Genomic DNA, 15536 nt, shown 5'->3' with positions numbered 1-15536 from the left:
CCCTGCAGCATTTATTACGATAACCCTTTACGTTGGAACAGAACGGCCTCACCATGAACAAGACAAGTTAGAACATAGATTTTTAGCCAACGTGACAGCCCTGAGTGGACAAGGAAATGATGAGCAAATGATATAAACAGGCTCCTAAGATAAAAAGGTTAAGTTCTCTATCACCATTTCTATCCCAACATTCAATCATTCTCCTCTAACTTGCTCGTCGGATGATTCGCTGGGTAACTCCCCGTTCCCCGTTAAACACTTATACAAGTCTTGCTGTGTGCTCAACTCCTGAATAACGGTTTGAGAAGCGTGGATCAATTCGACCCGTTCCATCTGGAGCCCACAGCATTATCACACTTTATTTTCAATATTTGGTGATGTGGTAGCATAGTATTTATTGCTCAGAAAATTAGAGTCATGATTCACTGCTCTCGAAACAATGCTCTTCTTTTATTAACAAATTGATTTTTAATATTTTATTTTTTTAAATTCTAACACAAAAATAATAAATATTATAATTTAGACCAATAAGTATCCATTTAACACATCACTTAGATAGTTGTATTGAATAATTTTCCGTAAAATTGAGATTATGGGACAACCGTGTAGAACTGATCGTATTATGTTATAAATATTGTCCCTCCATCCATAAGTTTCTCAATAATCCTCTCACCTCTCCATATTCTTCCACTCCCTCTCTCCGTCCTTCACTCTCTTTCTAAAAATGGATTTTGTTCCTCTACTTCAAGCAACCGGAATCCTTGTAGCCCTACTTGTACTCTCCAAAATATGGATGTCCAAGACCGGTACCCAAGCCCCCGAACCGAAAGGTGCGTGGCCGATCATCGGCCACCTCCACCTCCTCGCCGGCCAAACCCCACTCTTCCGAACCCTCGCCGCCATGGCCGACCGGCACGGTCCCATATTCACAATCAGACTCGGGTTCCACCGAGCCATCGTGGTGAGCAGCAAAGAAACAATCACCGAATGCTTCACTGTCAACGACCGAGCTTTCATGTCTCGGCCCCAAACCGCAGCACTCAAATACATGGGCTACAATGGCGCCATTTCCGCTTTCGGACCTCCCGATGACTACTGGCGCGAGATTCGTAAACTCACCACCCAAGACCTCCTCTCTAACCGCCATTTGGAGTCGTTGAAGCATGTCCGAGCCCTGGAGGTGGACTTGTCGATCAAAGAGCTCTATTTATTCTGCATCAAAAATGGTAGTCTCATAAATAATCAGTTTAAATTGGGTGATTTCGATTATAATAATAGTAATTAATAAATAAATAAATATTACTGTTGGTTTGTTTGGATAATTAAAAAAAAAATGAAATGAAATGAAAAAAAAAAGGGACAGAAATCAATTTGTTTGCAGTGATTTTACAAATCCAGAAATAGTAGTGATAGAGAGGTCTAGTAGAACAATTCTAAAAGTAACTTTACTGAGCTGGCAGTGCCAAAAACAAAAAAAAAGAAAAAAGAAAAAAGACAAATTAAAACTGTTTTAGATTTTTTTTTTTTTTTAGAGCTCTAAAACATTTTTTATTTAAAAATTATACTCAAAATTCAAATATTTAATATATTAATAAAATTTATTTTACATATGAATCTTATAATATATTCATTCAGTCTCTATCACATACGTTCAATCTATAAGTAAAAATTTGAGTATTTTTTTAGGTTACAGACTAACTCATTTTTTTTTATAAGTCTCTCTACTCTTTCAGAATTTTGGTGCTGAAATTTTTAATGCAAGCAAATACAAGGTTGAGATTTAGTTCATATGTGTTGTGCGTCCATGTTTAAAATATATATTATATAAAGGACTCAGCTCGTCTCCAATAATTGGAGGGGTTGTTCCACGCTGGTGGATTTTCATTTGGACATATGTTGGAAAAATTCAAATCGTTCAATGTGTAAAATTTATTAAACATATCATTTTTATAAAATATTATGTTGATTGGATATCGATAATTACTAGATCATATCACATTTCTATCACAATTTATTTTGAAAATTATTTTAAAAATGTAATCTGATCAAGTGGTTATCGATATCTGATCAACGTAATTTTTTATAAAAATAATGTACTTGATGGGTCGACATGAGACCAAATCAGGGCCCACCAACGTGGAACAGCCCCTCAAGTTATTGGAGAGGAGTTGGGTCGTCGTATAAAAATGCTAGAGATTTAAAAAATTATACATAATACTTACATATATTTGGGTCTCATGTTGTGTGGTCCCTACACCCATATAAATATTATATAAAATTCTTGATATATATATATATTTTTTAGAGTACATAGCAATACTCTAAACCATATGTTGATGTTTTTTGATTAAAAAAAAAATGATATATAAGTTCGTTTTCTAAACTTAGTGATATGTCATTAGGATGATTAGTTGGTTGTTAGAGAATAAATTAGAGAGATATTTGACTTAAATATTTTAATAGAATGATATATCATTAGATCTAGAAAATAAATTTAATTTTTGAGCTTGAATAGTAATATTCTTTTTGATAAAATTTGTTGAGTACGTAGTTTTACTATAAAAATCTCTCCTTTTTTTATTTATTTAAGATCTTGTTTGAGAACAGATTTTTTTTATTATTTTTTTGATTTTTTTACTAAAATATGATGTAAAAAAAATTAGTATGTTTGGGATGACTTTTTAATTTTTTATGAAAAAATGTGTAAAAAGTAGAGAGAAGAGAAATTCTTTGATTTTTTAGTATAAATTATTGATTTCTTAATTTTTTTAATAATTTTTTAACTTTTAAACTAAAAGTTGATGTTACTAAACGATGCCTTAGTAATGAAATTGGAAAGAAATCAACTAATTAGTACCTTTTATAATATCATAATTACCGTTTACATATATTGAAGAAATTTAAAAAGTGACCCTTATAAAAAGTTATTTTAACAATATAACATGAAACCAATTTTTTTTTTTTTACTTTCCTTTTAGGGTTTTTTTTTTTTTTTTTTTTTTTCACGGCAAGCAAAGATAGTTTTATTAACTCCGAGAAAGATACAAAACAGTTTGAAAAAAAGTTGTATCTCAACTGCATTGACACCTAAAACTAGATTAATCATGTGCATCTCCAAAGTTCTCAATAAAGGTTAGACAGATTTCAACTCAAATCCCACCAGACACCAGCAAACCCACAGACTATACTTGACCTCCCAAACAAAATGTGAGAGATTCCCTTATTTATCCAAACAGAAGGCAAACTTCAAATTTTTTTTATTTATTTTTTATTTTTTATTTTTATGTAATCATTTTGTTTTTCCGTCTCTGCTATGTTTCCAAAACAGAGTGTAAGGTGATAGTGAGTGAATGGTTTAGGCAAGTGACGATGAACTTGATGCTACGGGTGATTGCGGGGAAGCGATACAGCTTCGGTGACAATGAGGGAGACAAGGAGGCAAGGCAGTTCGCGAGAACGATGGACGAGTTCATGTATTTGGCTGATGTTTCTGAGTGTTCGGATGTGATTCCCGGGATTGAATGGTTGGATTTGAAGGGTAATGTGAAGGCTATGAAGAGGAATGGTAAAGAGATGGATTATTTCATGAGTATGTGGCTTGAAGAACATGTGCAGAGCAGGAAAGAAGGGAATGTGAAGAAAGATGAAAGAGACTTCATGGATGTGTTGTTGTCTTGCTTCCCTGAGGATGGTGATGGGTTGGTGTTTGGACACAAGAGTCGGGACATCATCAAGGGAACTGCTCTGGTACACTCAAATTCCTTACCTTCAATAAAAAGTTCATGCGTATTAATTTGGACACAAGAGTCAGATTATTTCATTATTGGCATAATATAACTTAAAAAGTTGTTTCAGGCAATAATAATAATGTTTATTAAATGGAAAGTCCATAGTTCAATAATGTTAGTAAATGGGTACTTCTTAAGGGTCATCCAATAGTCAAATTAGTGGTGAACTTGTAGCACAGTTTTTAGGGTTTAATAAGAATGAATAATTCATGTGGAGGATAATTTTATTAGTCATTTTTTTATTAAGTGAATGTTGGGTGAGATCTTATCATGTTAGGAGTGTAGAGTTATAAAACACGTTTTTAATGTTATAAATAAAAATTAAAAAAAATAAAATAAAATATATTTAATTTAATTTAATTTCTCATATATATATATATATATATTTTTTTTTAATTTTTTATCAAATTTTCTAATTAACACATGTTAATATATTTTATGTTAGTGCTTTAGGCTTTAGATTAGTGCCTTTACTTTCGGTTAGTGGATCCACTTTTGGCATGATGATGTTTGTAATTTTCTCTCCTATATAACGGAGAGTGTACCTCTTTATTCATATAACAATCAACACATCAATCTTGTAATATATACACATCAATCAATAATACATACATTTAACATGGTATCAGAGCAAGGTTAAGAACCTATTCATTCTGCTTCACCGGCGGGCGGCAGCCTCAACTTGGCCGCCCGCCGGACCTCTACACATACCCAGACTGTAACTTCATCTTCCTCTCTCTAGCCATCTCTCTCTCTCTCTAGAGACCAAAGAACACACACCACTCAACAGAGGGACATCACACACATATTCAGACATGCAACGCCACCTTTGCCACGTCGATGGTGCCGCCGCTGCACCCGAGTTCGTCCCTCGCAGCAACTCATCTTCTTCCTCCTCTTCTTCTTCGCCTCGGGCCACCGAGGTGACTTGGTCCCAACCCTGCTTTCCATGTCCCGATTGCGGTGCCGGTTCAGTACCCTCATCATGTTCCGGTTCAGTATCGTCCTCATCATCACCGCCGTTTGCTCTCCACCGGGAGCTCCATCAGAGACTGCGTCGCCGCTTTCATCTCCGCCATCAACTCCGGTGGGACGCCGTGGTTGATGATCCTGCAACATCCCCACTCCCTGCATGCTTCTACTATTTTCTCTGATTTTCCTACAGAATCTTCTTTCATATCAAATACCGGGATACAAATACTACCCATATTTGAGAGCCATGTTTGTTCTTTCTCTCTCTCTATGAGAGCCATGTTTGTTTAAAAGCAAAAAAACACAAAAACAAGTGTGAGTGGATCTGACACTCCAATTCCTTTTCCTTTCCTCACCAAACCAGCCTTCTCACTCTCGGCACCAACCCACACACCATACATTCACACCCCCAAAACAAAGACATAATCATCATGCTGCCATACCCCATCCTCTAAAATAATAATTCTCCACACACTCCCACTTTGTCCCATTCTTTTTATTATTATATATAACACTCCAATTCCTTTTCCTTTCCTCACCAAACCAGCCTTCTCACTCTCGGCACCAACCCACACACCATACATTCACACCCCCAAAACAAAGACATAATCATCATGCTGCCATACCCCATCCTCTAAAATAATAATTCTCCACACACTCCCACTTTGTCCCATTCTTTTTATTATTATATATATATATATATATATATATTTTTTTTCTCTTTATCATCCCCACCCTCATCATTTCATCACCATCCCCTTATTTATTTATTTCTTTTTATTTTTTCGAATCCCTTCTTTTCACAACCAAAAAAAAAAAAAAAAAAAAAAAAAAAGAAAAAAAACAAACAAACATTTACAAATTTGCACAACAACCCCTATTTTTATTCATCTCAGGGATCCACCCCGATCACAATTTTACACCGAAGAAAAAAAAAAAAAAAAAAAAAAAAAAAAAAAAAAAAAACAAAAACAAAAAAAACAAAAAAACAAAAAACAAAACAACAACACAAGCTTTGTTTTCTTTTCTGCAGCGGCCATACATCGACCTCACTTCTTCTCTACTCTGCCGCCGGTCTTTTCTTTTTGCCTCCGTCCTGGGCGGCCCTTGACGGTGTTGCCTCCGTGTTTCCCACTCCACTGGGCACGATCACTACTCCCTGCTCCTCCACTGCAGCATATGGCGGCCCTCCAAATCGGAACATCACGGTGGCCTTCCGCTTCAGCTCCTTGTTTTCTGCCCTTAGCACGCTTATCTCTGCTCGCGCATCCTTATACATGCGTTGGAGCAGAGCCAGCTGGGAGTTTAATTGCTGCACCTCATTTGTCCTACTCTGCAGCCGGTGCGACAAGTTTGTGACCGCCGTCATGGACTCCACACATGCCTTCAAAGTATACTGATTAGCCTCCACATCCGTTTGCACTGCCATTTTTTGCTCCACCGACTGCATCGGAAAGTTCAACGGAGCAAACCCAGTGGTGTTTGGTTGAGGTTCACGGGACACCGCACCACTTCTCTCTCCTGTGGACTCGTTGAGATCGGGAAAGAGAGTGAGCAGCCCACGGGACGACGAAGCCATTTTCTCTCGCAACAGAGTGTTACAGACTCTCTCTCTCAGCACAACAGTGTTACAGCCTCTCTCTCTCAGCACAACGCAGAATTCTTCAGAGGTTTCTCTCAGTTTCTTGTCTCAGCCTCTGCCTCGGCCTCAGCTCCGTCTTGGTTAAATAGCCGAGGCAGCCACGCGCATCGCGCGCCTCTTCTCGCCGACAAACTGGCACGTCTTTTCATGGCACGCCTTTTGATGCATTCGGGCACGCCTTTTGATGGCACGCCTTTTGAGGGTGCGGGCACACCTTTTGAGGGCACGACTTTTGAGGGCTCGATATATATCTACATGTATATTTTTTTTGGGCCGCCTATCTACCCACTCATACAGTGTCTTCTACCCCGGTCAGCTTTATCAATCCCTTTGTTTCAACCTCAAATAGGTTTTTATCTTCACACCTATTTGAGTTTGAGGGGGGGTTATACACAGTATCATGTTCAAGTCACCTCATGGCGCACTCCCTAAGTCGCCCCCTTGGTGCACCACCACAAGCTGCTACAACGGTCCGACATGACCCCATAAACTGTCTTCTACAACGGTCTGACACGACCACACAGTGTCTGCTACATCGGTCCGACATGACCCCGTAAACTGTCTTCTACAACGGTCCGATATGACCCCGTAAACTGTCCTGCTACAACGGTCCGACATGACCCCATAAACTGTCTTCTACAACGGTCTGATACGACCACACAGTGTCTGCTACAACGGTCCGACATGACCCCGTAAACTGTCCTGCTACAACGGTCCGACATGACCCTGTAAACTGTCTTCTACAACGGTCCGACATGACCCCGTAAACTGTCCTGCTACATCGGTCCGACATGACCCCGTAAACTGTCTTCTACAACGGTCCGACATGACCCCGTAAACTGTCCTGCTACAACGGTCCGACATGACCCCGTAAACTGTCTTCTACATCGGTCTGACACGACCACACAGTGTCTGCTACAACGGTCCGACATGACCCCGTAAACTGTCTGCTACAACGGTCCGATACGACCATACCGTGTCTTCTACAACGGTCTGACACAACCATACAGTGTCTCCTATCCCATTTTTAATTTTATTTGTCAGCTTATTTTTCTGTTTTGTTACTCTCTCCAAACTCAAGTTGGTTAGTACCTATCCTCCTTGAGTTTGAGGGGGGCTGTTAATATATTTTATGTTAGTGCTTTAGGCTTTAGATTAGTGCCTTTACTTTCGGTTAGTGGATCCACTTTTGGCATGATGATGTTTGTAATTTTCTCTCCTATATAACGGAGAGTGTACCTCTTTATTCATATAACAATCAACACATCAATCTTGTAATATATACACATCAATCAATAATACATACATTTAACAACACAATATAAGTGACTAATAATTCTATTTAGTCATTGTCGCGTGAGATGTTATCATGTCAGGAGGGTCACCAAGGATCCTCTAGAGTGAAATTTTCCTAAAGTTTCCTAGAGTGCTATATTGTGTGGTTGAGATTTATTGACAAGTCACATCAGAAAAATTGATGTGACTTACCAGTAAATCTCAACCACACAATATAGCACTCTAGAAAACTTTAGGAAAAAATCACTTTAGAGGATCCTTACTCCAGGAGGGTAGGCTATAAAATACGTCCTTTTCGTGACTAATTCAGTTATGAGTGGAGATGACTATTCCAAAGCATGTCACATGTTCTAAGTGAATAATAATTCTATCAGTCATTATCGCGTGAGATGTTATCAGGTCAGGAGGGTAGGGCCATAAAACACGTCCTTTTCGTCACTAATTCACTTATGAGTGGAGATGACTATTCTGAAGTATGTCACGTGTTCCTCTCATTTTATATAGGACAAATTATATTACAGTCTTTTGTACTTTAAGATTTATTTTATTTTAGTTCATAATTTTTTAATTATAATATATTTAATTTTAAATTTTAAATATCATTCTAAATATGCATAATTGAAGACGTGGCTTTCTTTTCAAATGGATAATTTTTTATTTTAAGAGTAAAATCGTTAATGTGATAAAATATAAAATAACTTGATAAAAATAAATATAAAAAAGATATTTTTACAAATTTAAAATTTATTTGTACATACCAAAGATAAAATTATATAAAAATAATATTTTTTTACTGAATTAATTTTTAATAAGTGTTTGAATGATAATCATGTAATGAGTGGTTGTTTTTGTTAACGTTTTTGGATGATTGTTTTTGTTTTTAACAGATATTTTTTTATGGTTATCATGCAAATGATGGTTATTAGACTTTTGATGCATAAATGATATGTTTAATAAATGAAATATTTTTAGTTTTCAATTTTTTTATTTAATAATGATATCCAAATTGTTGCCATGTTTTACTTGAGTTTTTTAGAATTATTTTTGAAAAAATAGAAATTGATTTAACGAAAATAAATATAAAAAAAATTAATTTCAAAAAATTATTTCTACCTTTCCAAAAGATAAAATTATATAATAATGATAAGCGTTCTTAATTTTTTCACCAATTTAATTTTTAGTTTTTTAATTTTTTTTTTTGTGAAAATAGATTCTGAAAATCAAACCAAATAGAACTTTATAATAAAAAAAGTGCTAGCATTATTCATTAAAAAAAGATGTGGCTTCAGATTGGACAGTGATGTTAGGCCTCTGTGGGTCTACCATGGACCTCGTATCAATGATCTGAATCGTCAATGTGTAGGGTTCGTCGAGTACTTCATCCCTGTAAAAAATCACGTTGGATATCGATATCCGATTAACGTGATTTTTTGTAAGGATGAAGTACTCGACGAGCTCTACATATTGAACAGTTTGAATCATCGATATGAGCTCCGTGATACTCCCACGGAGGCCCAATAGTACGGCCCAATCCAAAACTGGACTGGAGACCAGCCTTGTCCTAAACAAAAAGTTATTAAAGTTTAAACAACATACAGGTTAACTAACACAAAATAAATTAAATGATAACTTTACCCTTGAAATGAAGAATTTTACATTTACAAAGGAAATGACATCTGTGATTGTTCTTATTTGGAACGAGAATTAAAAATCAAGATCAAATATAATACAATTAAAAAGTCAAGCACCAAAATGATATAAGCCCCAAAGTACAAGAACTGTCAGTGTAATTCAATCTTTTATATATATAAGTTACAAACTCATGTACTCGTATGTTTAAAAATTTGACTCTCTCAAACTTTTTCTCTCTCTCTCTCTAAAAACCTCTATCCCGGGTCTTATTGTTGGCCAGTGAACCGTCGCCTTTGGCCATGGCGGTCGGCTGGTCTCACCTATTTAAACTTGAATCCCTATAGTTTTTCCAAATCCTTTTCAGTTCTTTAGGGTGGTAAAGGGATGGGTTTTGGCCTTGGGGGGTTTCGACCATGGTTTTTTCGGTTTCCTTCATGGACGGCGCCTTCAACATGGGCATGTTGGATTTGTTTAGAAACTTCATTTAGGTGCTCCTACGCCAATGGGAGTTTGAGGGGTGGATTCTTTTAAGATCTGTGGAGGTCGGTGGTGGGCTGATAAAAAGAATGTTCCAAATTTGTAAAAGAGCTTCATTTGGGCGCTCTTTAGAGAGTGGGAGTTTGAGGGGTGAACTTTATTCAAATCTATGAAGGTCAGCGTTTCATTCGACTAAAAGGAGGTTGTTTTTGCTCATGGTACTCTGATGTAGCTTTGGTGTTCAGCGATTTCATTCTAGAGCGAGTTGTTGTTCATGGGGGTGTCCGGCGATTACATTCTAGAGTGAGTTTTGATGTTCAAGTGTTTGCAAAGGAGTTGGTTCTTGGGTCTTTCGGCCATGGATTGTTTTGGCCATGGGAGGTGTTGGTGGTTCTCGGCCAAAGGAGTTTGTTCGGAACAATGTTTTAAAAACTGAACAGGCTGGTTCGGTTCGATCGGTTGAACCGTTAACCGGTCTATGGTCTGGTTCGGATATATCCTCTAACCCGTTCCCTCTTGAAAATCGGTCATTTTAAGTAAAACCAGTGCGAACCGCGGTTAAACCACTAAACCGAACGAACTGGCCCGGGTTGAAGCAAATCGAATCGGTTTGCTATGTTTGGTCCAATATTGAAAAGGTTGATACTAAAACGACTTGAATCCAACACCTCAAGCTCCAAAAAGAATGAATTTCCACTCTACCACCATGGTTCCTTGTTAATACATAGGAAATATATAATATTTATTGTATGCAAATTAATTTCCCTCAAACACATGTATAAGTAATATTTTTACAAACAATATCAATATAAAAAATATATATAAACATATATATATTTGATGAGTATATATATTAAATTATAAAAATATTTTAAAGGAATGTATTTTATTTATTTTTAAATTATAAAAATATTCATAAAATAATTATGACATTACGGTTTGATTTCAGTTCAACCCTGACAGTTGAACTAGTGACCCGTCTATCCGATCGCTTTTCCACTTCGCTTATTAGTCCGATTTTTAAAACATTGGTTCGGAAGCTTCACTGTGGAAGGTAGTGTAGTGTTTGTTAGATCGCATGTGAGGTAGTGTTTTGGCCATGGAAGTTGGTGTGTTTCTGCCAATGGTGTGTTCCGCAGTGGGTGTTTCGGCGATGGAACCTTCAGTTGTGTGCTTAGGCTAAGGGTGTTTGGCAATGGGAGTTTGAGTGTTTGGGCCAATGTGTGTTTCAATTTTGGAAGTAAGCTTCGGCCATGGGTGTGTTTCTGCCCATGGTGTTCAGCCATGGAGTGAGGAATGGCAATGCACCAAGGCAAGGCCGGGGATCACACTTCTTGTTCCCGATTTCCAATGGTGGAAATTTCTCCGTCCCCGACCCCGATCCCTGACGGGACACCTATCACCGCCCCCACCTTCTAACGAGGATCGGGTTTCCCCGCCTCTGAAAATTTCCCCGCCAAAAAAAATGAAAAATCAGTTCCAAAAAATACAAGAACAACAACAATATCAACGTCATCAACAACATCAACAACAACAACAAATCTGTGCTCAAATCATTAACAACAACAACGGATCTTCATCAACAACAGATCTTCATCATTTTCATCAATAACAAATCTTCATCAACATCTCTTTATCTTCATCATTTTCCAGATTTGAAGAACAAAAGCAAAAAACAGAGAGAGAGAGAGAGAGAGAGAGAGAGAGTAACTAGTGAGGAGGAGATACTGTGAGAGAGAGAGAGGAGATACCGTGAGAGGGAGATGAGGAGCTGTCATAGTGACGGCGTGAGGAAGCACAACAACAATGAAGGAGGATCGGTGAGGGAGTATAGCAGCGGTGAGGGAGAATCGCAGTGATGAGAGAGGATCGGTGAGGAGGATTGACAGTGAAGGAATGGAGAGAGCGGCAGACTCCTGTGTAAGAGAGAGAGAGAGAGAGAGAGAGAAAGGATCGGCGATATGTTATATTTGTGTGTCAACAAAACCCTAAACACATACACACGCGCGCGCGCACACACGCACACACACACATATATATATATAAATAGGGGCATAATAGTAATCTTATATTGGGGGCTAAACGAGGCCGGGGCCAGGTCTGGGGCTGGGAAATATATCATTGTCTCTGATCCAAATATCATCAGGAATTCATTTTTTAATACCATTCCCAGTCCATTAGGGGTATTTTTCAAAAAAAAAAAAAAAAACTGCTCAATTTGGAGTCGGGTCCCTATTGATCTGGGTTCAAATTACCATCTCTACATGGAGTGGGTGAAGTGTGACAAAGGGAATAGGAGTGGGAGACATTGAGTTGTGCCTTGGGTGTAGTGTAGCTATGCTTGGGAGTTAAGGAGTGTGTTTTTGAATATGTAGTTTGACTTTGGGGCTTCAAATTTTTTATTTTTTTTTGGTAGTTAAGTCCTTAACTGTTAAAATTTGTTTTGATCTTGCTTTGGTTTATTTTTTGTTTAAAAAACTGTGAGGTCGAGGAATTAGTTATATGAGTGTGAATAACAATAGTAAAAATATTTTATATTGCCCAAACCTCTTTTAATATATTGTATTTTTTTATACTTTTAATTTCATATTTTTAATAAAACTTTCGCTTTTACTATTAAAAAAAAACGTCATGTACTTGTCGGTAAACTAGCTTAGCAAAGCTAAGGGTTCAATTTGACTTCTAATGTATATCATAGAACTGGGCTACCTTGTACTTCTTAAGTCAAGTGGTATGTCAAATCACTTCTTAAGTTTTATTCAGCTACATTAATGGCTACCATGTACTTCTTAAATCTTATTCAGCTGCATTAATGGCTTGCCCAAATTATTTGCATATACATCAAGTAACATTACATATAAATAATTTTTTTTTATCATGCTTTAAATAAATATGATAACCCACTTATTTTTAAATCTAAATAATTCATATGAAAAAATAAATTAATTAAATATTTATATTTGTATAATTTGAGTATATTTGCTAAAATATATATATAGTAATTATGATCTTGATAATAAATTATTTATTTTAGAATAAAATTTAATTTATCCCATTGTGATTAAGGGTAGGAGCATTTTGTCCATTTATGATTCAAATATGACCTTGTAATTTTGTACCAAAATGCAACTGTCATCATTTTCATCCAAACTGACGGAGGTTGTATCACATGCTCGAATTTGGAGAGTTGGTCCACAATAAGACTATAGTAAAAGTCAATTATAACTTATTTTGAGAAATAATTTTTAAAAAAAAATTTAAAAATATTTTTTGAAAAGATTTTAAAAAAAATAGAGAAGTGCTGCGATTAAAATAAAAAAAAATCAATAAATTGCTAAAATATGGTTGCTAAAAGATAACTTTGTGGGTAAAAAGACAGTACCACAGTTTATCTTCTTTTAACTCAAAAATTCTGTTTGGGAAGAAAAAGTCCAGGTTTTTTTGGCTAAAATAGCCACAAAAAATAAAATAGGCTATTTTAGTCACAAAAAACAAAATATCAAATTTAACCCATAATCATTACAATCCTCTCTCACAAAAAAAGTCAAAAAAGTCAAAAAGTCAAAAAACTCTTCCCAAACCAGGCTAAAATAACCCGGGCTAAAATAGTCAAAAAACCAAAAAACCAAAAAGCCAACTCACTTCCCAAACGGATACAAATACAAAGAAATTGTTCCCAGATCTTTAATGGAGGACGTGTAGCTAAAGAGAGACAAATTGCACTCCAGATCTGAACTTTATTAATTGTGCATTCTTTAAATATGGAATATATCAAATTGGGAAAAAAAAAAAAAAAGTGCAAAGATTCTTGAATAATTTAGCATTCAACCAAACAGACAAAGATCAAGGCAACAATCATGGTGAGTAAACACTCTTCATCTCGTCTTTGGTTCCGACCTCTCAATTCCCTCTTCCTTTCCAGAAACGACACCCTCTGATACATCCTCTCCATTTTCGCTGTCCTCGTCCTTTACCTCTCTCTCTTCGATCGCCTCAGGGTTTGTTTAACTCATCTAGAATCCCACAATCGCCTCAGGTTAGTTTGGGATATGAGTTAATTCTTTGGCTACTTTAGTATGGAGTTAAAAAGTCTCGTTTGGGTTAGATTTTTTAATTTTTTTTTTTGATTTTTATAAGAAAAAAATAAAATAACTATGATTTGAATATGACATTTTATCATTTATAAATTTAAATGTGACATTTTATCATTTATAACTATTTTAGCCTCAACCTTTATCCCAAATGGGACTTCAACTAGACCTCTAATCTAATTAATCAACTAAACCTTTCAGTCCAATAAAAGTCTCTGGATCCTAACCGTTGTAGCTAGCCAAACCAAATAGTAGGACTTTGGAGTAACTATGCATGAATAAGTAGCATAAATATTCTTCTAATTTTATTTGAGTTGAGATAGTACCCTTCAATTTAGATTATGGGTGGGAGTGAAATTCATTCTTTTTTCCAATAACAAAAAATTATCATATGGCTGTATTTATTTTTTTTTTGTACACATAATATTGTAAGTGCTACTCTGTATTTATGACTGTATAACAAAAAATTATCATATCATATGACTGTATAACCAAAAATTGTAAGTGCTACTCTGTATTTATTTTTTATTTGTTGTACTCATAATATTGTTGTATATTCTTTTCAATTGAGAATTTAATTTCATAACATTAAAAAAAAATTATTTTTTCATTTTTTTGCAGTCACTTATCCTAGGAGGCTCTGATACCATAACTACCACATTAACTTGGGCAGTTTCCCTACTTCTAAACCATCCAACAGCCCTCAAAACAGCACAACAAGAAGTAGATATGTATGTTGGACATGGAAAAGTAAGATGGGTAGATGAATCAGACACCAAGAACTTAGTTTACCTCCAAGCCATCGTCAAGGAAACGTTACGACTCTACCCTCCAGGACCCTTATCCATTCCACGTGAGTCCATTCAAGATTGTCATGTCTCTGGCTACTACGTCCCCAAAGGCACTCGCTTGATAGTAAATATTTGGAAGCTCCACCATGACCCTTGCTTGTCAACTGACCCTGATGAGTTCAGGCCAGAGAGATTTCTTACGTGGCAAGCAAAAGCAGATTTAAGAGGGCAGCAATTTGAGTTCCTTCCTTTTGGTGCTGGTAGGAGGTCATGCCCTGGAAGCACCTTAGCATATCAAACGTTGCATTTGATACTCGCTCGATTGCTTCAAGGGTTCAACCTTACGATACTACCGGGGAATAGAAAAGTGGATATGAGTGAGGGGTTGGGGCTTACACTACCTAAGGCAACTCCATTGGAAGTGTTGGTCACCCCACGCTTGCCGAGTGAGTTTTATGATCAACCATAGATAGACCATCTTAGTTTGTAATGTGTATGATGCATATGTAATGTGTGGTAAATGGGAGTGTATGCAAGGTCACCTTACCTCTGCGTTTTAGGACTCTTGTACCAATAAGGTGGACCCATATTTAAAATATTTGTTTTTGGGTTAAGTTCAAGACCTCGAATATAGATTTGTGATAAGAATTAAAGTCTTTGGTAGAGATTAAATGCATGTAGTGTTGGAATTTGTAAAATGAATCTCAATCACGTATTAATGTTTTTTGATAAAATTTTTGAGTTTGTAGTGTTATTGTTTTTTTGAGTCAATTGCTATGCTTGAGTGACATGAATATTGAGGGAAATGAAAATATGATTTTGAGTCATCACGAATTCAACCTTTGAA

General features: G+C 36.2%; 1 protein-coding gene across 2 annotated transcripts in view; it reads left to right on the top strand.

The window, feature by feature from the left end:
• The first annotated feature begins 648 nt into the window (after positions 1–648).
• Positions 649–15536, top strand: part of LOC114289226 (xanthotoxin 5-hydroxylase CYP82C4) — a 377811-nt gene continuing 362923 nt past the window's right edge. Inside the window, exons 1-3 of one of the 2 annotated variants that reach the window (XM_082919668.1) lie at positions 649–1226; positions 3329–3747; positions 14520–15423. In XM_082919668.1, coding sequence (XP_082775794.1) covers positions 725–1226; positions 3329–3747; positions 14520–15158 — 1560 coding nt within the window. In that variant the 5' untranslated portion in view covers positions 649–724 and the 3' untranslated portion in view covers positions 15159–15423. Of the gene's footprint in view, positions 1227–3328; positions 3748–14519; positions 15424–15536 lie in introns of those variants that run through there. The other variant, XM_082919669.1, reaches the window with a different exon arrangement.

This window comes from Camellia sinensis, chromosome 3 (assembly GCF_055761805.1).
Source record: "Camellia sinensis isolate YWXY chromosome 3, ASM5576180v1, whole genome shotgun sequence".
In the NCBI taxonomy this organism is placed as follows: Eukaryota; Viridiplantae; Streptophyta; class Magnoliopsida; order Ericales; family Theaceae; genus Camellia; species Camellia sinensis.
The sequence above is the reverse complement of the archived record's forward strand: the minus strand, read 5'-3'. Positions and strand labels throughout refer to the sequence as shown.